Here is a 27,912-nt window from a genome sequence, read left to right on the forward strand (position 1 = left end):
AGTCATAGTTTTTTAGACTGTCATGGTTTCCATTAAGGAGCCACTTCAATTCGAGTTTCATGGTTACCAAGTTAAGGAAGCGAGAAAGTCATTAGAATATTAAAAAAAAAAAAAAAAAAAAGAATCTTCACTCAATTGTAGATATTGAGAAGCTTTTTATTGCATTTCTTTGTCAGTGTAAAGAGCCACTTTGATTCCTTTGAGTGTCATGGATACCAAGTTATGGGGAAGCATGGGCAATTCATGCAACATCTTAAATCATTCACTTTCATACGTTGAAAAAAATGTATGTTCTTCAGTCAGCTACATAGATGAAGTAGCTTTCCACTGATGAAGAGGACATGGTGTATTTATATGCTGGCACAGCGTACGGAGCCACTTCAATTTCTTTAAGTGTCATGAGAAACAACTTAGGGTTAATGCATGCAGGCTGTAAAATTAGATATATGTTTACTCGGCATCAAAAAAAAGCATGTTCTTCAGTCAGCTGCATATTTTAAGACACATTCTACGGTTGAACAGCACAGAGTTCATCTGGAGGCTGTCTGTGTAAGGAGCCCCTTCGATTCCAGTGTCATGGGAACTAAGTTATGGGTGATGCTTGCAAGAGATAAAATCACTCATGTTTGCTATGCATTGAAAAAATATATATTTAGATATTGTAGGTAGTTATTATCTATGGCCTGGCAGTGCTGGCACACAGGCCTACTCCTCGGTCCAGAAAGGTGAATGTGCCAAAATGTTCTCCATGGCTCCCACAGAAGAGTTCTGCTTTTTGACAAATAGGTTTATAATAATAGGAGGAACAATGACAATGCACTTATGCATCATGAAGGAGCACTCAGGTGTATACATTGATTTTTTTATTGGGCACTGAAGACCTCATTTGATCGCAGGCACGACTGTCAGCTTGAAAAAACGTATTGGCACGTTATCTGTTGTCGATATACATGTCAATGTTGCACATTGGTGGGGCACAACATCTTTAACATCGCTTCTTTCAATGATTTCCTTGATTTCTCAGGGAATAATTCAAGAATCATGATGAACAAACTGATATTTGTGAGTGTTTGGTGAAGATCCAAACGCACATTCTAATGAAGTTGATTTTATGTGGCTTCATAAGGGGACTGCAGGGGCTTGGTAGAGGTATATTTCTAGTTGCTACTGAAAAAGTGGCATAATCACATCCTCAAGTGCATTGGCGTTTTCCTCTCTTGGCAGGGGCCAGAGTGGGCAAAGAGTCAGTGGATCATGGAGAAAACATGGAAGGAAGAAGGAAGACAGAGCTCTTGAAAGTTTTCATGCATGAAATTGTGTTAAATGAGATGACGAAACGCACACATAATGATTTCACATTCAGCTGGACAGTGCAGCATGTACAACATGTGATTGGGTGGGAGGGGAGTGTGTTGGCACATGTTGCCCAGCCATGTGTGCTCCTATGTGGGCTTCCTGACTCCCAGCCTTGTTGCAGATGGCACAGTGTCTCAGCGCTCCGCTCAGCAGGCACACTGACACAAGCCATTGGCCACACGGACACACAGAAAGACAAACGTGCACGTGTGTGACGCACATGCTTTTAATTATGGACAGATTCAGTTTCACACAAAGTGAAATCCTGTGAAACGATACACAATGATATCACCTTTGCCTTGAGTGAACTATTTTCCAAAGCTATGTCATGTTGAGTCAGACAACACACACTGGCAGGTGTCGCTGCCGCAGGGGTGCTCGCTAACGGTGAGGGGAGGACAACTGGCACGAGCACCTGACTGCAGGCGAACACATGTGGTCCTGTCATGGTAAATAAGATATCAGTGTAACTGCAGAAAACCTTGTTAGGTCATATGATGGCAAGTGTAAATAAAGGTGTGTAGGCTATGAGATGTGGTGAATTAAGAGTATCTAATCAAGTTTGACTCGTCTTCATCAATTCAAAATCAGTTGTAGGTTGTTTTATGGTTTTTAGGGCAACAGATAGAATGTTGACTTTCATGTTCCAGTTGAAGATTTGTATAACCCTTTAGCAGATAATCAGCTGAAGTATATACTGTATGTGACAGTATATGTGCTTTCACATACATTAGTCATACATTGTACTTCATGGAATTATATTTGATGATGTACTGCTTGCTACTTGCATAAAAAGGCAACAAGTGATGTCACGTTTGTTTGATCCAAAACTGGCAACAATGATGTATGTACAAGTCTCCCTCAGTGGATGGACAGTGAAAATTAAGTTAATTCATATATTTTCTAGATGAGGAACGCTTAGTGACAAGATATTAGTTTTTTAATAGGTCACCTATAATAGGGGAAGAAGTAGCATAATCTATCTTGCATGTATGTGTAACATACATTGATTGCAATGATACTAATAATACTTGAATCATCAAATTAATAAGGGTCAAAACTGTATTTTAAAAACGTTGATTTAGCCTCTGCAAGGCCCCCATCTTGTTTCAGGAGCCCAAATACACAGGGCAGGCCCTGATTCTGATGTTCATTTACCCAGACTTTACAGCTGAGTTCAACTTTTCTTTGTGATATTTATCCATTTGTATCATTAGTCACAATTTATTTGATATTTATCAGATGTTTGATCATCCGTGGGATATCTCTGAGCTAACTGACGGTCTTTGGGCTTACAAATATTCCCTACCAAGCCATTTATACTGAGTAAAATTAAAATGTTGACCTTGTGGACCAAAATATTGCAAGATTAAAACCTTAAGTACTGTTATGACAGATTTCAATTGTCTCTCTTGCATACCTCTGCAGTAGGGGAGGGGGAAATCCCAGGCAGCAGTACCCACTGAGGTGGCAAGGCAGGAGAGGGTGGTGTGACCTTCCAGCACATAGCCCGGGCTGCAGCTGTAGCGGATTTTGTCCCCGATGTTGAACGTGGACCCCTGCTGGTGGCCATTGAGTAGCTGTCCAGGATTACCACAAGTGTAGCTGGGCAAAGCTGAGTAGAGAGAGGGAGAGAAGGACAGTTAATGAGTCAATTTGTGGTCGAGTCTGTGGTACTGCGTCACGTTAGTGCTGACAAGAGCCAGAAAATGAGAGAAAAGTTCAGAAAGCATCTGGTGACACATACTCAACTACACATACATTCTTGTATTTATATCTTAGTGAGGGCAGTAATTGGCATAATGCATTCACTAGACCCTTTCTCTGATCGTAACCATCACAAATAAATGAATGATGAATGAATGATGAATGAAGATTGGTCAAAATGTCCTCACTCTGTAAGGTTAATGCAGAAAGTGGTCCTCACAAAGATATAAACACACACACACACACACACACACACACACACACACACACACACACACACACACACACACACAAGCCATCTGCTCACCACATACAGTCCAGACCATAACTATTTGGGCCCTTTTTGTTCTTCAGGCTCTCTGCTTCAGCACATTCAATTTAAATTAAAACAACATACACTTCATTAAAATATGAACCGAGTCTCGATGTTTGAGTGAGTATGTTTGCATTAATATTGTATAACTGTGTGAGATGGAGCTCTATTAACACAGTGCCCAAATAGCACGGCTTCTCGGGTCATTGGATGTTTGGCTACTGAATGTTTCATGGGCAGCTGCACACTTGAAACTCTTATGGATAAGCAGAAATTAATTTGCATGAAGAAAACCCCTTTTTAAGACTGCAGCGGATGATTAGAATGCTCTCCAGGATGTAAGCGAATTGCTCTTTTATCATCGGTCAAAAGAAGACTTAATGAGCATAACCTCTGAGGACTCATCAAAAGATGTGTAACTCTTGATAAGACAATAATGGGAAAATGAGAATTGGAAGAAAATAAAGGAACATCTCCTGACCCAAAGCCATCTGAGGAACATGGCGATGGTTCTGTTGTGACTTGTGTTTGTAGGACAGCTGCCAAAGGAACTGGCACACTGGCTTTTACTGATGGTTTCACTGCTGACAGAAGCAGCAGGATCCAGTCAGAGGGACAAACGATCATTCTGTTCCCAGATTCAGACAAATTCATCAAAACTCATTGGATGACATTTCATAACAGCAGGACGAGGACCCAACACATACAACCAAATCAACCAAAGAGCTTCTCAGGGCAAAGAGGTTGATTAATCTCAGTCTGACTGAACAATGTCCCACTTGGTAAAGAGCAGACTGAAGTCAGAGAGATCTCACAGCAGCCTGAAGAAGCTGAAGGAGGCTGCAGTGAAGGACTGGAGCAACAGAGAAGCTAGAGGATGCTGATGTCTGTGGATCCGAGACTTCAGATGGTCATTGTCTGCCAAGAAGCTTCCACAAATTATTAAATATGGTGATTTTATTTGACTTCATGTGCATTTGTTAAATTAGCTAAAGCGCTATGTGCTCAAAGGTCTCCCACACAGTGCTCTCGATATTGATGCACACCTTACTCTTATTAAAGCTTAGACTTGGCACTTAAATGAAATATCCATTATTTTATTTCAGACGCCAAGTGCTGAAGCACAGAGCCTGAGGACCAGAGAATGTGTATCTGACCCAAAATGCACGATCTCTATTATATCTGGCCCAACAACAAAAAGACTTTAAAGAGAACTACATTTTCTTCTTTTCCAACTAACGTGCTTCAGAAAACCACTGCTGTCACAACACTTAGCGATGCCATGTTGAACATTGCTGCTTATCCTGACATGTACTTGCATTCAAATAAGCATTCGCATTGTCTAATTGTGTTTCATAATGTAAATCAAGTTCAAGTTAAGTTCAGCCAATCTCTCGCTCCTCTTGTTCTCTTTCTTCTGTTGTTACGTTCCAGTAAATGTCACATGATTGCGTTCTCTCCTTGATGACACGCAGTGTGTGGGTAACCCCCCTAAAAGATCTCTAGCTAAAATACTGTATAGGTGTGCATCTCACACACACATGCACCCTGGCATCCAGCTTAGTCGCCCCCAACCCACTCAGAGAGGGGAGCTGGCCAGAGCATGTGCTGGACTTTGGATGAAACTCGGTCTCTCCACGGGGATCGGGCTTAGATCCAGAGAGGACCGAGTGGCTCCTATACAGCACCACAGCTCACTGGCACCTTCCCATCACACTCTTATGTGCACTCTATGTTTCTATGGCCGATCAAATGAAATGTCTGCAGCTTCACAATGCATTTCAAACGATTTTAACATTTCAAAGGAAAACGGCTTATTTTTTTCAGCTCAGGCAAAATATAATGTTGACAAGTCCAATCCATTTGGAATTTATTTTAAGACTGACTGAATAAGGTTAAACAAGAATAAATAAGATTCTTGGAATTGAGAGACTATAATTCCATTTTCTTTTTCAGCAGTTATATTTCCACATGTCACTCAAAACTAGTAGATTTAGAATTGATATTTAATGTAGAGCCCAAAATTATATTTTGTTTGTTTCCTCTTTCTGGCCCACTAAGACTCCTTAGAGCAAGGTTTAACAAGGACAGTTTTTACCCAACATTGCGTCCCAGAGCTTGAGCTGTGGAAGTAACTGGCTGGTAAATAAACAGACTGCACACAGCCTGTGCCCAGTCCACCCATCACACAACAAACACGACCTCTGAGGACTCAACTTCAAACATCACAAAAGGTAAACTCAGCTATAACACAGTGAGACAGCGGGAGCCTTATTGACGCTATCACAGCTTGGACATGAACTGTCAACTGTTTGTGTTTGCCCATGTCCGGCAATAAGGTGGTTGACAAATGAAACAAAGGTATGGGTCTTATGTTGGAGATGGCATCCTTGATTGACAGAATACAAACTTCATTAATCTCTTACAATACAAAAATATGTATTTATCTCTATACATTTTGGGTTAGTATCAGAACCGCCCTCAGACACAAACAAACTTACATGTTTACAGGCATTTAATCCATTACATTTTGACCAGCACCTTAAAATATACGTTCCTGTTCAGAAATCCAGTATCAGCACTGTTGGCCGGCAGCAAAACACATCAGCCAAATCCTTGTCGTCCCCCGCAACATTTCCATTTCTTTTAAGAGGCTGTAAAAAGGTTAAAATCAGCCTCGGTTCGCTTCGGGCAGAAAACTGCAGCTGCACGTTGCTCTTCATGCTACATCCCAAGCATTGATTTCACAGCAGGTGTTTTCTGTCACCTGCTGAAGGCGGAACACCTGCTCAGATGCTGACGATTCTGCCCTAAATGACTCGCTGCTGAATTACCTTTTAAAATACCTGTTAAGTGCTTGGGTACTCGCCCTCCGGCCTAATCCCAGAGTCTGATGGTGGACTGACTTGTCGCTTTCAGGCTCCACTGTGCCATAGCCTCTATTTTGACTTGCCAAGGCCGCCTTATTACAGCTTCCTTTCCATCACTACCAGATTAGCATATGCACAAGGCCTGATTAGCATTCTCGCCACCGGGACTTCGGATTTAGTGCTGCAGCATGGCCGCAGGGGGCCCTGATGGCACGCAGGTAACTGCTTCCCCCCCTGCAGTCGTGGCCATGTAAGCTGGATCACTTGTGTCAGAAAAGTTTGAGGAATATTCAAGAAAATGAAGGGGAAGGAGGGTCACATTGAGTAACGAGCAGGGTGTAGGGATAGAGCACTTTCTCACAGTCAGACATTTTGACTTGTCAAAAGCACATGTAACTAAAACACATTAACACTGGCTGCATTTCACTGAGATGCGCCGGTGCCAGCGCCCTGATATTCTACATGCTGGTGTTCTGGCACAGATTACTGGCACCGTGAAATAGAACAGAGACATCATTAATGCTATTAGTTACACCTATGCGTTTCACACTATGACAAGTCAAAATGTTGCCGTGAGAGGATCTATTTCAGGTTGTAGAGGGAGACAAAATATGAAGGAAGATGGCAGCTGCATGCGAAAGGCTGTGAGAGTTACAGGGGAAAAAGTATGAGTGTGAGCGAGTGACAGAGAGATGAACAAGATGACTGATTTCATAGCTCTGGAGCTGATTGAGAGGGCACAACACCGAGCGCCGGTGTGTGTGCATGCACTTTATATTTGTGTGTGAGATTTTCTCATCACACCCTCCATTTCAGGTTATTAGTTTGGGCAGTAAATTAAGTCTAATAGTTCCATTACTGGTGCAATCCCCAGAACAGGGCTATGCCTGGAGCACTGAAGTGGCAAATACCTTTTTTTTTTTAACATGAATCAGAATCATCAATACTGTCTTTATTCCTGCAAGGTGAATTTATGTGTCACCTATGAACATTAATACTAAAAAACAGACAGTATTTAATACGGAGCATCGACACAGAAACATTCATCGTTCACAATACTATTGAAAATCACCTGGATTTGTTCTGATGGATTTGCTCTCCCACTAAAGCAGGTATAATTTTTTTCTAGTCAACAAAAATACAATATGAGCAAAGGTAATGTCTCTTTTTAAATACAATAAAGCTGGAGAACCCTGCTGAGTTTCCATGTAGCCAAAGTCTGCAAAATAAATAAAAAACAGCCTTTCTTCCTTTGTTTTTCTTTGTGTGTGCTTTAAACTAATTTATCACAACCTATTCCATTTATTCCTGCAGGCTAAACCCTAAACAGGGAGGGAGTATGAAAAAGATGCTGAGCGAGGAACACAAAAACCCACACGGAGGAGCTTGAGAGAAATAATGAGAAAACAATTTTGAAATATTTAGCGACATGACTGCGTATTGCTCTCCATTAATTTCCACCACCTGCGCACACTTTCATCATCAGAAATATTTCCCAAATTATTCCAGCAGATTCAGAGCCTCCAGAGAGAGATCCACATTGCATTTCAGGGATCCACCATCCACAACAGCAGCACTTAGGTGTTTTGTCATGGCAGGTCCATCAGTCACCAGGATGGGAGAGTGTGACACGGCCCGTCCCTGGGGCCAAGATGCTTTGAGCTCTTCCATTGCTGAAATGGCAAAGGATGCTCCTCGTCCATCAATGCATCCCCCTCTACAGTGCACACCAGCTAACAACAGAGTCGTATGCATAAGCTCGACACACACACACACACACACACTGAGAGCAAGCAGCCCCACCATCCATCACGCCATCCGTCCTTTACATCATCTGCTTGTATTCCTTTATTCCCTCCCTTTTCCTGCTCACCCCCCTCTCATCCCTGCACGGTGACTGGAGGAAACAGGACAGTGTATAAGGAGTAGGTATGAAGCTCATCTCCTCTGGGATGACCTTTGACCCTAATAAGACTGGTGCTCTCTCTTCCTGGGTGTCTTTAAGCCATGCTCCTCAATTTGTCATCCTCCCTTCCCGAGGCAAAGGGGACTGGCTACATACCCGTGGATACTGTAGAAAACATTTGTCACAAAACAGCTCTAGAACAAAAAAAAGCTAATGCTGCAAAATATAAGACATTGTGTAACATGAGGCTTTGTATCAGGAAGTGTTTCCAATTTTATTAGATGTATGGACACAGTAGCTCGAAATGGTGGTTGGTGAGATTGAAGTTCAATTTCAGTTCATATTGTATGAATAAATCATCTGCAATGGAAAAGCAACACGTACGATTTATGTTCTCACACTGTTTGGTTTGAACATCAAGCCACAACCTCACCACTCATACTGTGCATTATGTGTTGGCCCCTCAGGACCAGTCTGGCTATTGTCAAAGACGAAGAAGTTGTTTGCTATGCATATATCTCCACCGGGGCCTGCCAACAGTCCTGTTTCATTCAATCAAGCCACATTTGGACACTGGTAAGAATTAGAATGATTCATCAAGATCCATGAATTAGTCCGTGGGAAAATGTAAAACACCCTATTAGGCGATGTTTGAGGAAGTGAAAAAATAATAATTTTGGATCCACCCACTGATCCCGATGAGCATCAACATTTTAAAATGAATGTTGGGTACTTCCCTTCCATCAGGTTTCTTGCTAATCTTGCTTACTAACAAACCGACAAACAAATAGATAGGGGTTAAAACATCAACCTCATTGGCGGAGGTAACACAGGAAAGATGTGCTGCCTTGACCACATGTGCCATTCTTTTCCATTTGTCACTGGCATGTCGGCCATGACGGGAGGAGGAGGAGGAGGAAAGATCAAACACGCAGGTATGTTGTTCCCACAACTTGCAGGCTTGGCCTCCATGTTTTAAAACAATCACGTACAAGCGCAGTGGTCGACCTACATTTTTTACATGTCAGAAATGCATCCGACCGTCTGATTGTCGGTCACGAATATCTGCTCGCTCCTCGCTGCCCCTTGTGCACTGCGTGACAAACTCCGCAAGACACAGCTTAAATCCAGTCAGACTCTAAAATGAGTCATCTCAGAAATTGGGACAAAAGCAGGTTTGTGTCCGCCCAGATTGAGACAGATTTGTTTATTGTGACTCTGAAGTTATAAAGAGCTTAGCTGAGTGAGACACCTCCCTGAAGTAAGTGAGAAGTAATATACTGAGGAAAAGAGCAAAACAAGTGACAAACGTGAAAACAACAGCTGGGTGGACAAGCCTATCTCAGTGCAGTTGACACAAGTGCAATCACCTTGTCTGCCAGGGATAAAAACTGAAAAAAAGACTAATGATTGACAGAGAAACCTGGCAGGGAAAGTATGTACACACGTAAATGTGTCGAGAGAGTTACCGTGGAAGTTGACAATAAAACCAGAGACTGACTCATACTTGAAAGGGAGGGAGGGAGGGAGAGAGAGAGAGAGGTACAAATAGACAGATGGCAAAAAAAATAGTTGCAGCCTTATCATCGGTAGGAAGGAGCTACATCCTGCAGCACCTGGGCCTAAATTAGAAAGAAGGACACAGATTTGTTTGCCGTGAATAGCTGGAGTTTAAAAAGCCAAACCTGGTTTTGTGAAGATTAAAAGTTGGCCTCAGAACATCTTACTCCACTCTTTCTCCCATCCTCCTTTCTCATTCCCTCCTCGTTTTCTATCCCTCTTCCTTTCCGCTCTGTCTTCCTACTGTGTATTTGGAAGTGACATCGCAAAATCGATCCCAACACACAGGTACATTAGCTCAATAAGCCGTTTCTGCTTTGTCAAGCAGCGATTCAATCAATGCCTCCTGTTCCCCACACATGGGCCGGACAAAGACGGGCAACTCCCATCACTTTAGGTTAGAGAGGCTGAGGAATGCAAAAAGGAACTCAGCTGAGTGTGTGTGCATCTGGGTAATATGTGCATTATATAACAGAGAACAAATAGGCATAGGCTATATAAATACGTATATCAGACTTGTTTTAAATGCAGCAAGACAGATGCATATGTTAGTTTAAAGTGTTGGAACACAGTGAGTTTTTGAAGACAGTTGTTGTTGATGTGCATCATTGTTGCCACAATGTATCTTTCCTATAGTGTGTATGCATATGCATTAACAGACAACATGAATGCAACAGTGTAAACACGAATCACAAGCCACAGCAGTACTACAAAAGCTACACAACCCTTATGGCCATATAGCCATCGCCTAGCAACAAAGCCGCGGGTGAAAAATGCTTAATTAAGTTTAATTAAAAAGGTTCAAAACATGTTTTTAACGTGTCCCATTAGCTGTTTAGTTGAGTACTTAGTTTTAAAAATGTATTCTTCTGATGTTTTCTTGAAAAACAGTTTGTGAATGCGGCTCAATGAATCGTGGGATATGTTGGACTGGGAAGGATCCCTCCGGTGGGGCCTCTGTTGCTCGTGGTGGGGGGGGGGGGGACATGTGTTTGTGACATTTGGAGGAGCCTTCGAATTGGAACAGCCTAGTTGCGCCTCTGTGATTGGTCTACAAATACGGCTTCTGAAGGATGTGGCCCCCAAATTGGGACGCAGCTACAGTCTATGCACTGTCCTCATGTTATTACTAAAGGACATTACTGTCCCAATACTCCCAAAGAATGTCATCATAATTCTATCGTTTCATTACTGTGTTGTGTTTTTTCGGCAGCACTATTTTCCTGCAATGCTTATTTTAATGTTGAGGCAGTGGAGAGAGACATTTATCCCAGCCACCTTAGATGTAGATCGGCTGAGGGAAAGCGAGTCACTGCCTGAATGGTTTGGGGCTACAGATCCAACTTTGAAAATCCCTGTCTGACTTAGAGCTCAGCTTTATGTAAAGCTTCTCTAACTTGACAAGGCAAAGTTCTAAAGTGAGTATAAGGGGTTTGTGCCTCTGAAGACACACACACAAACACACACACAATCAAACACAAAAAATACACACAAATACAGACGGAATGAACTCCAGATATCCTCATTTCCCATGCACACAATAGAAGGTACAGTAAAAAGGGCCGGTTGCTGTGTGCGAGGTGGCTAGGTGTGTAGAGAGAGCTCATACAGATTTGATGGCTGCCGACAATGCCTGCAAAACAGAATAATGTGCCATTCAGTGGCCATTCACTATATATGAGACTAAACTAAGAGGGATCAGGGTGCATGGGAGACCTCGAGGAAAGCCAGAAGACATATGAGAGGCCTGGCTGGAGGAGCGGAGAGGAGAGATCGACACATCTGTGTGCAGCCTTCACTCTGTCTGGCTTGAAGCATCTAGATCCCCCCGGCTCTCAGGACGAATCTCTCAACTGACATAACTCTTGCAAACAAAAATCAAAGAAATCCAGAGTTCACGTGTGAAAGTTCAAGTGCACACATGGACACGTTTGTCCACAATCAAGAACATGTGAACACTCACTGCACCGGTTTACCACAAAAGCTGCCCATTAATGACTGAGTCAGCTAATTGCTGGCGATACTCAACTATCGCAGTGTGACGTTAATGGAAATGAAGCTTTACTAATTCAGTAGATTATGTCTGTACACTGCAAGAAGTTGTTGTATATTCAATACAACACCTGAATACAACTCTATCCACTACATCAGAGAGAAAAAACAACAACGTCCCACAAACAAGGTAACCAGTATTCAATTATACAATTTCAGAGAATGAGGTGATTAAAACATTCTGCAGGGATGTAGCTACAGCTATGCCAATTACATTGCATGCAGGGATCTAAAATGTATTTTACACTCAGTGAGATTTGCATGTTGTGTATTTAATCAGTGGTTGATTCTTATTTCAGAATTAGTTAAACGTTTGGAAAATTGGGATCAGTGTATCCTTGCTTTCTTAGATTTTCTAATATAAACATTTCCATTTATTCTTTGAAAGTGAATATTTCCACTTAATGGTGATGCTAGAGGACATGCCACGTTCATGAAAACTATTATCATTCATCCTCTGGGGAAAATATAAACAAACAAACACCAAATTACATGGTAATCGGGTCAGTAGCTGTTGACACATGTGCAACACACATGTATGATGCAGAGGCAGTCGACTACACATCATCATACTTAGGTCTCGATGTAGGAGCGACAAACCAGAAGCCAACTATTCGCTATATTTTGTCTCCCCTAAGCCAATCCTCTCTCCCTTGCTCTGCAGGTTGCCTTGGAAACAGTAAAGGCCCACCAGAGAGGATTTAGTGGAAGGGGAAGTGTTGATGCGAAAATATGCAGGTTTGTGGGGAATATGACAAAACAAACATCTTTTCGCTTACAGAGCAGTACATCTGTGAATCTTTATCATGTGAACATATCCAGGTCATCTTCCAACCTAGATCCACATGTTAATATATTATATATTTATGTATATAACACAAACACTGCTGTCCCCTCCACGTCAATGCCACTTCAGACTGACGTCCGACTGACCAAGTGCCCTTCAGTCCTCTTTCATTTCCCATCAGTTTTGTTATCTGACTTTTGCAGAGAATAGAGAAAGTGATGGCTTGATGAAGCAAAGGTGCACTGGAAAGATTAATCGATACTTTCATTTAACCTTGGCTTTTCCCCTAAACCTCTCACTTGCTCTCTTTCAATTCAATTCAAAGGGTGCTTTATTGGCAGGAAGGAAAACAATGTTGCCAAGGCATCAAATTACAATTTAGCAAAGTACACAATGACAAAAAAAGAACAAAACAAGAACAACCAGACATCACCAAAATCAATACACATACATATATTAATTATATATTAACACTGTGTGTGTGTGTGTTTGTGTGTGTGTGTGGGTCATTGACTGTCCCTCAGGCTGTGATATTTTGACACATACATATATTAATTATATATTAACTGTGTGTGTTTGTGTGTTTGTGTGTTTGTGTGTGTGTGTGTGTGTGTGTGTGTGTGAGTGTGGGGCGGGGGGGAGGGGGGAGGGTATTGACTGTCCCTCAGGCTGTGATATTTTGACTCTTACATATGCCCCGTCACCTTGTCATTGGAGCTTTGTCAATTTTGAGGACTCATTGAGATCGATGAAATTTTGACTGAAAAATTTGCATTATTTACATTTTATTGTTAATGTTGTCTCCATCCAACACATATACTATATATTAAGATGGACAATGTGTCTCCACTTCCTCTCACTGTCTGGAGGCACAAATGATCGGGCATATGAATGCTGCCATCTTGCACATTTGGAGTCTGCACAGTAGTGATTAGAGGATGGAGTCGCAAATAATCAAGACTCGAACAAACAGTGTGATAAGAATTACCTAAAATAACATAAACCATCTTAGACAAAATGTATTTAATGTGTGTGTATATATACATATATATATTTATATATATGAATGATCTATAATCCCCTGTTGATCTCTCTCTCTCTCTCATTTCCAGGGATTTCCAGATTCTCTACACTTCAAACCCCGCAAAAATATCCCTTTGATCCAGACCCACTGGCCTTGGAATCAAAAGCTTATCCAGCAGTGATGCAGTGCTGTGTGTTCTGAGGTTGATATTGACATCTGGTAATTTCCTGCTGGTCGTCATATTGTGTGTACTATATTATATAACTATTAAATACACAATATCCAGTAACTTTATCCAGACAGACACTGTTAATGTTGTATTGATGCTATATTTTAAAGATCACAAGTGGGACAAGTAAGATGCCAATGCAGTTGGCACCAGCACCAGCAGTTAAAATAATGTTTAGTTTCAGGTTTGCAAAGCTAAAACTGCAGCTCGGAGTTCTTACAAATACATGGCATGTCATGTGATTCTGATTGAAGACTGATGCACAGCCGGACGTAATCCTGCCACTGTCGCTTGGTAAATCTCATCAACTAATAGTGAGTCAATTAGTGCTGAAATGAGCCAAGCAGGTGCTGCGGTATTTTGAAGATGGTCTATAACATTTGTCCTTGGGACGGCTGTCCGAGCTCCTTTGACATGTATCCGTAATGTAGCTTGATAGCTCAGCGATATAATGACTACTTAGTGTTGTGTTATGAAAAAGAAAAAAAAAAAAAGTAAAGCAATGGTTCAAAGTGGGCGACATCAGAAAGTCCTTGAGTGTGTTTCTACATGGATTGTTAAGATATTCACCGTCTTTATATATTTACTTTGACCTGCTGTATAATCAAAAAAGCCAATGCTTCTACAATATGACTCACTTTAATATGTCATCGTTACTCAGCTCCTGCATTGTGTGCTGTTTTGCTCATGTTGCTCAGTGTGCAGCCACATACACCTCCACCACCAATGGAGCAAAAAACCACAAATCTCCACATTTCTTCTCATCTCTTATTTTGGTAGCCTATAGTATAATCAATATGACAAATCATATTTGTTACAGCATAGTAGGGCGGATTAAATAAAATAGGGTCCTGTAATTGTATTATCCCAACAGGATAATTGTGAACAAAGTCAACATTATGGTTGTTATTGTAAGAAGAAATAAAGGGAAAAACATGTATTTTTGCTATTATGAGCTCTGAAGGGCTCAGTTCTCAGTTCCAAAGATCTGGCAACTCTTTAAATGATCAAAACAACATCATCATTTAAAGAACACTTTTTTGTGTTTTTGGACAAAAAGGTAGGCAGAAGTATTTTAGTCCTACAGAGCGAGTATCCTGTGCCAGAATGAAGCCTCTTTACTCCATGCTGCTCTGCATTTGGCACAACTCTAACTCACAGTGCTGCCTTCGCTCTGTACGCTCCGCTTCACCACTCAAATCATCCTGTCATCTTCATTTCTTACGGTCACATTTTTGTAAACCAAGGGCCTGCTTCTGCTTGTGTGGCAGCTGGCAATAGATAACAGCCTTTTTCTCACAGAGCAGGAGTGTTGGTTGCCCACGCCACCATCGCACTAGATGAGGTGTGTGAAAACCCCCTAAGAAAGATTTGTTGGTCTTACCATAAATTCCCAATCCGAGTACACTGCTCTACCTGTAATCTTAGTGGTTCGACTGGTTATATTTCGATCATCATGCATTTCAAGAGCAGGAACCTTTTGTGATTCTATAATAAACATTTGGCCGATTATTGAACTGTGCTTATATGCGGTGAGTCATGCAATCATAACATCAATTAAATCACAGTTTGTTTTGCTCCATTGCAAATGGAAATGTCTTCATTTTGACTGACTTTGAATAAAAACTTTCCTCTGCACCACTTTACCTTTTCCCCTCCAAACATAAGGACACTGCCTCATTTCATATGGTGTATACACTGCCTGGCCAAAAACGAAGTTGCCACCTGGATTTGGCAGATGAAGTGATGCACCCATCATGCCTAGTGCCTACTGTACAAGCCCGTGGGGGGCAGTGCAATGATCTGGGGTTGCTGCAGTTGGTCAGGTCTAGGTTCAGCAACATTATGTGTCCAAAGAATGAGGTCAGCTGAATACCTGAATATACTGAATGACCAAGGTATTCTATCAATGGAATTTTTCTTCCCTGATGGCATGGGCATATTCCCAGATGACAATGCCAGGATTCATCGGGCTCAAATTGTGATAGAGTGGTTCAGGGAGCATGAGACATCGTTTTCACACAAATATTGACCACCGCAGAGTCCAGACCTTAACCCCATTGAGAATCTTTGGGATGTGCTGGAGAAGGCTTTGCGCAGTGGTCCGACTCTCCCATCATCAGTATAAGATCTTGGTGAAAAATGAATGCAACACTGGACGGAAATAAATCTTGTGACATTGCAGAAGCTTATCGAAACAATGCCACAGCGAAGGCGTGCCGTAATCAAAGCTAAAGGCGGTCCAACTAAATATTAGAGGGTGTGACCTTTTTTTGGGGTGGCCACTAAACATCTCATCGACCTTCTCTGTATTGTTCCTTTTCTGCCTTTACATCCAGCCCCAAAAGAAACTGGGTGAGTTGTGTAACAAACACCAACACATGTGTTCCAGGTGGAAAAACAACAATCGAATGCATTATTCAGACCTATCAATAGCCTGTGAAAATGATCAGAGATGAAAATCAACGCATTCCTTTGTGGCAATGTTTAAAGAAAGCTCCATGTTCATGCTGAAGCTGAATCAAAGGGCATTTGGAATCAAGCTCATGAATAAACCATGTGATCATCTTTTTGTCACTCACATTGTTCAAAAGCTTATACACAGTGGATGTAAAGCGAGACACCACATTCAGCTGACACAAAGGGACGCCAATGTTACTTACTGGGTCTCCCCCAAACATCCCCAAGTCCCTTCTCCCTTTGAAACAACACCTCAGCTTGTTCCCAGTCCTCGCATCATTACACCAAACAACAACTGTGAATTAAGGCCTCAAATAGAGCAGGTAGCGATGCCACATGACGGGTGAGAGAGAAACACAAAACAAACAGGTGTGTCTTCACTTTACGCTTCAGTGATGGCGCATTTGCACCACGAGCTTCGGCGTAATGCTCGTCAGGGGCACACAAAGAGCCCAGCGTCTGTGTGGCTATAAGTGAAGATATTCGTCTTGTTTGTTTCTCTTCGACACCTCACCGCTGTCTATCCTCCGTCAAGTAAATCAACCTGAAACAGCTCGGGCTGTTTTCCCTACCGCTGCCATCAAAACAATGGAAATGCGACAGAGTTCGGCAAGCATCGACTCTCTACAAGTGAAGATGAACTAGAACAAACACAGCTGACCCATGTGATTGTGTTGAGGGAAGGATAAGTGTGTGTGTGTATTTCTGTCCACATTTTCTCCTGGCTTATGAGTCTATGTGTGCAATTTGTAAAGCTGCTGCACAGCGATTTATCACTGTATACACTGAATTATTCACTACCCAATACGGGACAATTAACAGACCATGTAACCCAGTAACCGTGATTTCACATGGTACTTTAAGTAACTGTGAATACTGACAACTTTAAAAATATCCTCAAAGTAAATCTATGATAACACTAAGTCAACAAAGGCGCAACTACTATCACAACTTCCCTGAACAAACGCACAAGACCTTAAATTTGACCTCTGACATTCAGGTGGCTAACAAGTGAAGACTCGACAGTCGATAAGGTCTGAAAGGGATGAGTGGAGGGAATTGGTAATGGCAGATCGATAAGTCTGGTCTGATGAATGGCTGTGCATTGCAGCGGCCTAGTAAATGGAGGAATGATTAAACCCAGCAGCCAAGAAGGAGCTACTTGATTGATATCAATTAAAGTGATGAGCGAGGGAATGCACTGGTTACTCTTTATAACCCTCACTGGGTATTTCATCATGGATGGTAACATGCGTGGAGGGCAACCGTAATGTTTTTGATTACACAGCTGCTTGACAATAAACGTGAGGAAATTGATTATGACTGTGTGCCGTCTTTCGGAATAACTTTTATACCCAACAGTTGAACATTTTCTGGATCGATAAGAAGAGTAAATAAGCCATTAAATAACGGGCTGTCACAAACAATAGATGAGAAGTCTGATATTGCATTGCCTGGAATTTCTTGTGCATCTCCACAGCTGCAGACCTCGCTCTGCCTCCCACCTGTTGTACCGATGCCTCCTTTAACCCATTCTGACCGAGCACGCCAACACCCTTGAAACATTTGAACAACCACAAGGGTTTCCTGAGGAGCTGACATACTTACCAATGTTAACAACATTTGGCTTTTGCCATTTTTCAAAAAAAGCAATGAAGCCAGCAAATTCTTCCTCCTCCTCAAAACATGTCCCTTACCAACTAAACTTTGAACAGCAGTTCAGCAGTCTGGGTCTAAAGCTGCTTCATTGTCACTGCTGTTTTCGTCAGTAAAACTTTGCTGTAATCCACTTCAATATCGCTCCCCTCATTTAGATCATCAGCCATTGTCTGAAATGCTACTTAAAAATAATTTGGCTGGGTAACACTCGGGCCAAACAGGCTGTGTGAGCAGCGCCTCTGCGGCACGTGTGCCACGCTGCAAAAGACACTTCCTGTACCTGTTTCAAAGTAAAAGCACACCAACATTTCTGAATCCATTCATTTGTTTTAACAATTGTTTTAATTGTTATGGCAGGACCAGAGGATGCACAGCTTCATACTGGCATTTAGTTGAGTACATAGGCCTATTTTTATTGGAGCAAATACAGTACCAGAAACCTCAAGTAGCAGCTCCGCTACAGACACGCAGCAGACACGCTCCCTGTGTGAACAACAGATGCCTGTGAGACGTTGCAGATCTGCAGCGCTAACAAACATAATACATTCACCATAAAGTATTTTTCCCATGAGCATTTCAGCGATTCAGAATATATTTCATCATGTCCTGAAAAAGATGACATTGTGGATGAGACGCCCACATCTCATCCGGCTCTTAAGGCAGAAGCACACAGACATCACACCCGGTCTTAAAAGTACATGCATATGTTGTATCTGATCTAATCTAGTTTATAGCTTTACTTATAGCTATACTCTCCCTCCCCTCTTCCTCTCTAAGCATCTGTGATAAGAGACTAACGATGACATGAAAACAAGCACATTGGGATTTCCTGGCGTCTGAGCTCAATGACCTGAGCCTCCTGAGTCGACACAACTGAGTCGACACAACTTCTCTGTTTCCCTCACAGCTTTGCAGCACCTACTCTGTGCTGCATCAACAAATGCCAATTAGATAAACACGAAAAAGGCCAAATACAGTATGACACAGAGACACTACAAAGTGTTCTACTTTGAGCTGTGAAGCTCTGTGTAGAAAAGATGATTCATCACCTAAGTCTCAAATGTGGATATTGAACATACTGTACACACACACACACACACACCCATATGTATTCAGAAACACGTCTCTACCTCATCCCGGCTCAGAAACAATGACACCCTAATCCGAGGACAATATAGGCACTAATCCACACAAAAAAGGGATTGTACAGAGAGACAAACGTAGGAGCGAAGGGGGGGGAAAAAAGAGCAAGCACGCTAACAAGCAAAGGAGACTAATCCTGATGAGAGATACAGGCCGGGAGAGGAGGATAAAAATGACTGGTAGGGAGGGCAAGACAGAAGGAGGGGGTGGGGGAGGAAGCAGGAGAATAAAAGTTTGAGAAAGAGAGAGAGGGTCGTCTACCTGCTGTCTTTGTCTGTATGTGGAATGCATATCTTGCAAACCTTTAATCTAATTGGCTTTGTACTTGATATGTGTGTTGTAAAGGGCCCAGCATATCAGACTGAGACAGACCCAGACAGAGTGACCAATGACGGGTACAGACCTTAGTCATCGCAAGAACGTTCGCAGAATCACTTCCTGTTGGGCCCTCTGTCTCTTTTAAGTAAAAGCATAATGATAAGTTTGTTGCTGCAATGTTTTCAATCGAGCTGAATTACATAGCTTTTATTTATTGCTTAACAGACCTGTGAAATAGCCGACACAGAAAATTAAACATCGACTACAAATTATTCACCACAGATAAACCAGGAAGAATGAACACACAGTTTTCTGACCCTTTTCAGCACCACAGACTGTTTATAAAAAGCTGTGCACACAACGTCCAGCACACAAACAATAAAAAGTGACAGTGTATTGTGGAACTGTCTGAGGAGGACTCCCTAATGACAAGGAATAATTCTGACAACCCATTCCTAACAGGCACTGCACTAGTTTAACTGACAGATACTTTTATTTAGAGTTTGAAACAGCTAATAAAATTCACTGATGACAAGGCTACCAAAAAATAAAGCCAACAATACGCCTCTCCACTTTTCCACTTTTTACATTCAAGGTGACTTCTCAAGACTTCTCTTTCTTCAATTTAATTGGCTTTTGCAGTGCCAGCATCCAAACCTCAAACTCCAGCCTAAGTAATTAAATTCCACTGTAACTTAAGCATGTCATTTAGATCACTGGCTCACTTACTGTCGTTGAGGTTACTGAGCACTTTGTACACAGAATAAGATTGATCCCAACACCCTCCATTGAAAAGAGGGCACATTTTCAAAAGGTGAACTTTCACCTTTACTTACAGCAAGCTGGCTGATGTGAGAGGGGTTATCTCGGGCTGGAATTAATTACACCAAAGTCTATCATCCAGAGGGCTGAGCAGATGACATTTACAGGAGGCCAACCAAGGTGCTTAATTACACACTTTCATAAAGTGGCGGAATTAGTGTGCCAGACTGGTGCCAGATATAAACAGCAGAGGAATAACAACACCAGCAACCTTTCGGAGGAGTCAAACAAAACAGAAAGAGGGGCAGGAGAGTTGCGGGGTGACATTTTATGCAGTCAAAACCCAATAACAAAGTGCTCTGTCAGAGAAGCGAGAGCACTCCAGGTTCTTCATGCTTTTTTGAAGGAGATGAGCTCACGGACTAAAAAATGCATGGCTGTGGAGTGTGTAGCGGCGCAGTAAATGTGCCATGTGAAGTTCCCTGTGTTCTTCTGACCTCCTTTTCATGAGGCATCTCCAACAGGCAGGAGGAAGAACATGTTCATCCATTACCTCTCCGTTTTGAGAGCACCCTGGTCTATCTCTTAAATCACTGTGCCTCTCTTTCTTTTTTTCTCATCCAATTTTTATACTTTGGTAATCATTTTCTGAAAGATCTACGGCACAACAAACAAACAAGATTAAAAGTAAAGTTACCATTAAAACAAAATGAAAAACTTTAACTTTTTGTGGGAGCAAACTGATTCCTGATTAGTAAAACTCTTTAAAAAACAGCTTCATATTCAAACTGTTGGGACACTTGACTCATAATTACGAGGATAACGGGTCCTGAAAATAGAGTCTTGCTAAATGCTAGTGAGCTGCTAAAACTGCCAGAATCATCCCCAGCACCATTGAGAGCAATGCAGATCAGTTAAAAAGACTTAAAAGTCCTAGAGACAACATCATCTCTGATATTCAGTTCAAGATATAAACAATTCCAAACAGACTTTGCAGTGTGGGTTACAGTGACAGCACTGTAGTTAAGCATTCAGTCGTGTTTCAGTTCTGTGAGTGGCACTACACAGTCCAAGTTCCGGTCAAGTGATTGATAAGCTTTGTGTTCTGTATCTGAAAACAGCTTAACCGACAGAACACATTACATGTAGCAGCAGATTACACTGTTGTTCACCCAAAAATTAAAAAATGTCATACACCGCCCAAAGTTATGTGTCACTCAGTAATGTCATCTCATGTTACCTGCCCTTGAAAAAAATGAATTATGGATTAAATTCAAAACCACTCAGAGTTTAGTCAAGAGGCAGCAACAAAACAGATGAGAGAAGCTATGAACTAGAAGGGCACTCAGAGAGAGAGCATACCGCTGCCAAGGCCCTGCAGTCCCCTCATGAAGCCACATTTAAATTCACGAGATCCATAATTTTTTTTTGATCTGCACTAAATTGCTCGTAATTATCAGTCCCCATGAAACATTCTCGGAGAAATCCAGGAAATGTTGAAAAAGCCCTATGTCACAATGTTAAAGAAAGTGGGAAACTGCCCCGTGATCTGCACAAACATTCGATGGGTTGTTTTCTGATACATACCACTTCCTTCTACCAGGTTATGTCTGAATCCGTCCAGTTCGACCAGTACGTTAGAGAACCAGAGAGAATACCCAGCCCACCAATGACTCGGTGCTCTGCAGTGAACAGCTCAGGAAGCTGCGGCGATGCCAGGTTAATAGAAACGACTGAACTGGATCAGATTAGAGCGTGGCTCTGTTCAAACAGAGTAGGTACACTGGTAACTGGACTTACTGGAGTGAGTCTGTCTGTGCGACTGCAGAGCTGAGTCACAAGGGCACCATGCAAGACACGCCTGTAACCATGGTGATTCTACACGATGATGCCATCATGACACTCACAACAACGAGACTCAAACTAACAAAAATACAAATCACCCAAATGAAAACACATTTTTGTCAAATGACATGTCAGTTTGAACTTAATCAGAATTCTGCTGCCAAACTTAACCTTGTTATACTCTCTACCTTTTGATCTCCCCCTCACTTCTTTCTATGGCTAACCACCTCTCCACCAGCTGATGTCTCTTTTCCTCTGGCTCCCCCTCGTCTCCCTCTCTCTTTGTTTAGATGCAGAGAGGGTAGGCCCTGTCAGTGTGTATTCTGTCAGTGTGAAAACAGCAGGGAGCGCAGAGGGCCTTTCACAGAAGCCAAACAAAGACAGGCATCCGAGAAACACCTCAATGTTCACTCTCCCTGACTGCACACAGACAACCATCCACAGCCGGTATGTGCAGTATAGAAATGCACAAGAAAACACACAAACAGATGCACAATACTGCCAACGCAGCCCGCCCACTGGCCGAGCGTCAGTCTGGCTGTCAGTCCCTGCCACTGTCACACGGCTCATGCCTCAGTCCCTTCCCGACTTCTCCACCGACATGTGTTCAACCCATTACAAATCCCACTCATACGCACTCTCATGAATGCACAACACACACACACACACACACACACACACACACACACACACACACACACACACACACACACACACACACACACACACACACACAACCAGGCTTGCTGCAGTCACTCTGTCAAACATCCCCAAATCCCACAGTGTGAGGAAACATGGGTGAGTGTTCAGTTTTCTGTAGCTGTAACTTTGTCACTTTAAATGTGAGCTTACTTGTGTCATTCTCATTTAAAGTGTTGCCAAAATACAATATACACAAAAGAGGCAGAGAGACGACTCAGGCTTGAGAGATGCTGGATTGAGGTCCACTCCAACGACGCTCAGCACCAGGGAAAAGTGAAAAGCTGCAGCTTTACACTGCATTGCTGATAAAGGTACCAGACCTCTAACCTGTCTAGTATACACAACACAATTTTTAGGCCTAGACCAATTTTGGAAAAGTCAAATTGGGGTTCGATTAACAGCTGCCAATGAGTGCAATGCAATGTGTGAATTCTTCAAGGTTCAGGTTTCTAGAAAGTTAAAGAATGAGCGGAATCAACCGCAACTACAGCCAATCAGAGCCGACCAGACCTACTAGTCAGGGGTTTCCCCTTGTGAAAGATTGTGTGATCGCCCTAGACTGTTTTATCAACTGGGCTGAGATCAGGAGACTTTCAAAGCTGTGTTTGTCTGAACTGGACATAAACTAATGCTTTTTCACATACATATGACACGTGTAACCACAATCACAATGGCCAAATACTAATAAAGCAGCAAGTAACTTCTCTATAATTCAGAAGCCATGTTCATACCTTCTGTTAAAATGCATATTGGGTGATCTGATCACAAGTGGACAGGGGTACCTGAGACGTATTGAGAGCCTACACAAGGGACGTCCTCTGTGAAAGAGGATGTACGTGAATTCCTACAAATTAAACTGGTTCTCAAATTGTGGAAGCTGGCTGTCCATGGTGAATGAACATTTTGAAATGTGCGGCATACACCTCGGGTGACTTGGTTTGTCTGGAAAACACAAAGCAAGAGTTTTCTCTTTTTTATTTGTTATTCTTATTCTTGTCGGACTAGACACAGAAAACAAGTTTGCAGACGGAAATGATCCCTGTGTTTGGGAATGAAGAAGGTAAGTGAGATCAGATCGTGTGTGGTCACTGGAGAAGCACATGCTGATGCCCGGTATGAACAGGGCTTATGTTTTGTGGATGAGCAGACATTGATTGTTGTATACTGTCTCCTCCCCGGTGAGGAGCAGACATGAATCCACCCATGCAGGCAGTTATGGAGAACTGGTGTTTTAGATGGACGTATGCACACGCTTCTCTAGCTGCTCGGAGGCTGTGCAAACAAACTCACCCAAAGCCACAGGTTCACAGAGATGGATGACCTTTCTGTTCATGCTCTGCTGAGCAGCAGATAGATCGTGCTATGTATGAGGGTGCACTCCTGTGACCACTTGTGCGAATGGGTGTGCTTGGCTGTGTACTGTGCAAATATGTCCGTGTGTGCGTGTGCAACTCCGCTGTGGAGGTGTTGTTGTTCCTTCCGCTATCTGGAAAGCAAAACAACAACTTGTCCTGACCACAGACTAGACCCTGTCTTGCCGCCCACTCACCCAGAAAACAAATAGAGGGCAAGAAGGAATGAGGGTAGAGACCCAAAAAAAATTAGTGCATCTCGCAGCACTGCAGCAGAGCAAACGTGCCTGGCAATGACTTGCGGGGCAATGGGAACTGTCAAGAGCTCTCTTAGCTCATGTTAGTTTTATAAAAAGAGGGAACAGAATAAAGAAAATATGAAAAAAATCCCAGAAAGACTCAGATGTGGGATCTAGTATCAAATATTAACATTACGTGGAGCAGGGAAAGAAACAGCTGCAAACGTTTTAAACAACTACATAACTCTCTTAACTCCAACCGCAGCAGTCATTTTAAGTTAAGAACAATCTGACGCATGATTACACTTGAAGTAAAGTGGAAGGAGCTGCTGTTGAACGTCACCTTTCTGACGAGTGCACAAATAATTTAGATTGTTCAGTCAGAAACATTTTACTGAGTCCACAGAGAAAACAAGATACAGAGACGTAGAGAAATAGAACCAGAATTTGTATTTTTTCTTATATTATTTTTTCAATATATATATTTCCTGGAATATAAAAAGAAATATTCCAAAATATATAGATGACTCATACTGAATGCACTGTGGGAAAGTTGTTCAAAATGTATCAACATTGTCAATTTTTTCTAGAACATTGACATATGTGTTATATTGATGTGTGTTTGCAAAAGTCAGTGTGAATGCATGATGAAGTAGTGTGTGTGTGTGTGTGTGTGTGTGTGTGTGTGTATGTGTGTGTGTATGTGTGTGTGTGTAGGAAAGCTCCAAAACAGTCTTCATTAGGCTGCCGGAGAACTGCCGCTCAACAATCACAATTAATTAAGTGTCAGAAGCACTTAGCGGTCAAACACACTGGCAGCCCGTTCTCATGGCAGACGCTAACAACAGCTACAATCTGCTCACATGGACGTGCCAGACACACCAAGATTTTCCAAGAAAGTAAGTGAATACAGTCAGGGACTTAGCAGCCGCAACAGCTGGGCTTCCATTTAACTTAAACTAAGTTCAGGTTTCTGAGGCACATTCAAATGTGAAGCACTTGTTCTTGGCTTCTTCTTCCTCTCACAGCGTTTATGTCACAGTGTCTATCTCTGCAGCGAAAGATCCACGTGAACATCCAAGATACCACGAAAGAGCCAATTGTTGCTCTGAGCTGTTTTTCATTTGTGCCGCTCACCTCATCGGACCCGCCATCTCCACGACAAAATTAGAATGGCGCTCTGCTCTTGTGAGGCCAGGTGTGTAATTAACAATCGCCAGGTCTTTTTTTGTGTCATGTCCTGTGGAATCAATTGCGGCAACTGCAGTGACATTTAAATGTTTTCCAGAAGCTTGTGTGTTCAAGAGAACTGTAACAACACGCAGCAAAGCCTCAGAGGAAATTAAAGATGGCAGCATTTTAAAAAGAAATTGGAAAGCAAACACTGTTTTGTTGGAGGGTTTAATTGAAAAGTTGCAAAGCTACACTGTTGAATTAGTTCTCCAAAAAAAATATATTTAGGGAAGTGATGAACATGTTTCACAAGGCCGGGGTTTTGCTTTCTGTAAAGCAGAAAAAATAACGAATCGAGATGATCTGGACCTGGTTGGTCACTGAGGGCATGTAAACACACGTACACAGTTTCGTTTGCAGGAAGTTCAAGTGAGGATATTGTGAGGAAAACAGTATGGTAATAACAGAGTCAATGCTTGCAGGAGTGCAGGTATAAGTAAACAAAAAACTGAATCTTAACACGCCTGAAGCCACACAAACACTGGACTGTGGCCATGACTGGAGGCCTCTTAATGTCCCTGATGTCTTACAGTAGGTTTCTGTTCAAGGCGGTAACAGACTCTTACACAGTTTCCATCTGCAAACCTATATTTCACTGCTTCCTGTGGAGCTATTAAATCACCAACCAATGAGCGGAGGAATTAAGTCTACAATATTTGCATAGGGATTCGTTTTATGATCCTGCTGAAAAGAAAATTGCCTCGTTGCTGTATCCCTTTTGAACTCCCGGCATAATTAGAGGTTGAGTTGTCATGACAGCACAACATGCCAATATTATGCCATGCTTATCTCAAAACTCTAAATTAGAATTAGTCATATTATCATTGTTTGTATTATATCCCAGCATCATTAGGCCTCAATGGAATCATTGAGGCAAATGGGGAGAGGCCCCTTTGAAAATCTTGTTACTGTGTGAGACAGTAAGAGGAAGACAGAGGGAGTGATTAGCATGAAGGCATCTGACGCCTTGATTTCAGAGCAGAGAGGCTGCTGTGCATATGTGCATGTTTATATTAACACACACACACACACACACACACACACCCACACACACAGTGCATTCAGAACCTGCTACATGGTGCAACTCTTCTGTATTTCTTCACATTCCAGTACAACAGGTTCAAGTTTCAGTTTGATTTGATCAATGATCCGGATCAATGAGCATTAGAGCCCTCGTCACTCGAGGTGCTTTCTACCGTTTCCACCGACACAGAGTTCTCGTGAGACAGTTAAGGTGAAGTGACACTAAGTGAAAGACAAAGACCATGAGAGAGGCAGCTTCAAACAGCAGTGTATGAATCATCAATTCATCCATTCATTCATTCACTGTTATTTGAAAATGATTCCATTGCATTCATATATTATATTGTCTACCGTGGCTACATTCTGTGCAATTTGAAATTTTTAATTGTCATTGCACTAAAAAGATAATTACGTCTTAAATGGTTTCTTTATGTAATTCAATTACATATTAGATTCCAATGTAACTGTATTACATACATTCAGTGTTAAAGGTCATTTTTAATTAAGTGCTTTATATCATGTTAAGTTAGTATGAATAAACCTAGTATGCCTAACCTGAGAGTGATTTGATTTAATAAATTGTGTTTTATGTTTATATTTCACTTCATTTAATATGTAATTGAAATACATAAAGTCACACTTATTCGTTGAGTAGCAATGTACATAAGAAAAGCCGCATTGTTAAGTGTCCCAATAAAATAGGCCCCGTGTGACGGTTTCCCAGCAAAATACCTGGAGCCTGAAATGGAAGCTCAATTTAATATTATCATCATCTGTGCTTTTACTACTGTGACATATCACAACGTGTGCTGAGAGACAGGCCTAGAAGCTGATGTGCTGCTACCATGAAAACTATCTTTCTATAAATGTCATGACCACGTTTAGTAGTCCAATTACAAAATAATTAAATATAATTAACAGTTAAATATTTATGTATGTATTATAGTTTATAAAAAGCAACATTATAAACAGGACCAGTAATTTACTTCAATCCAATCAACCCAGTTTAGTTCCATTGCAGCTGAACCTGTGCCTGTTTCGACATAACAAGAACAACATGACAATAGCCTTCGACTGTTATCCTATGGTAGCACCTATCTCACATTGAACCAATGGTGTCAACACAACCATGCATGCATGTATGTGCAGGCATTCTTATTTGAATGTATTCAATGAGCGTGCATACATTACAGATATAAGACATTAGCAATCTGCAACCGGCCTGGTGATATCTTTGAAATATTATGATGCTTTGTTTACATGTTGTATGCATGTTCTTTATGTTTGTTCATATTTTTATTTTACATCAATGATTATATTCTGCTGGTGGAGACTGGTCACATTTAAGCTAAAAGTAGTTTGCACAATATAA

The 27,912-nt window shown here is 41.8% G+C and overlaps 1 protein-coding gene across 1 annotated transcript in view; it reads right to left on the reverse strand.

Annotated features, from left to right (window-relative positions):
* The window catches only part of csmd2 (CUB and Sushi multiple domains 2), a 235,903-nt gene that overhangs the window by 164,187 nt on the left and 43,804 nt on the right, over positions 1-27,912 (reverse strand). The window contains exon 4 of the mRNA XM_020090893.2: positions 2,777-2,971. Coding sequence (XP_019946452.2) covers positions 2,777-2,971 — 195 coding nt within the window. The remainder of the gene's footprint in view (positions 1-2,776; positions 2,972-27,912) is intronic.

Source organism: Paralichthys olivaceus, chromosome 20, assembly GCF_024713975.1.
Source record: "Paralichthys olivaceus isolate ysfri-2021 chromosome 20, ASM2471397v2, whole genome shotgun sequence".
NCBI classification, from domain to species: Eukaryota; Metazoa; Chordata; class Actinopteri; order Pleuronectiformes; family Paralichthyidae; genus Paralichthys; species Paralichthys olivaceus.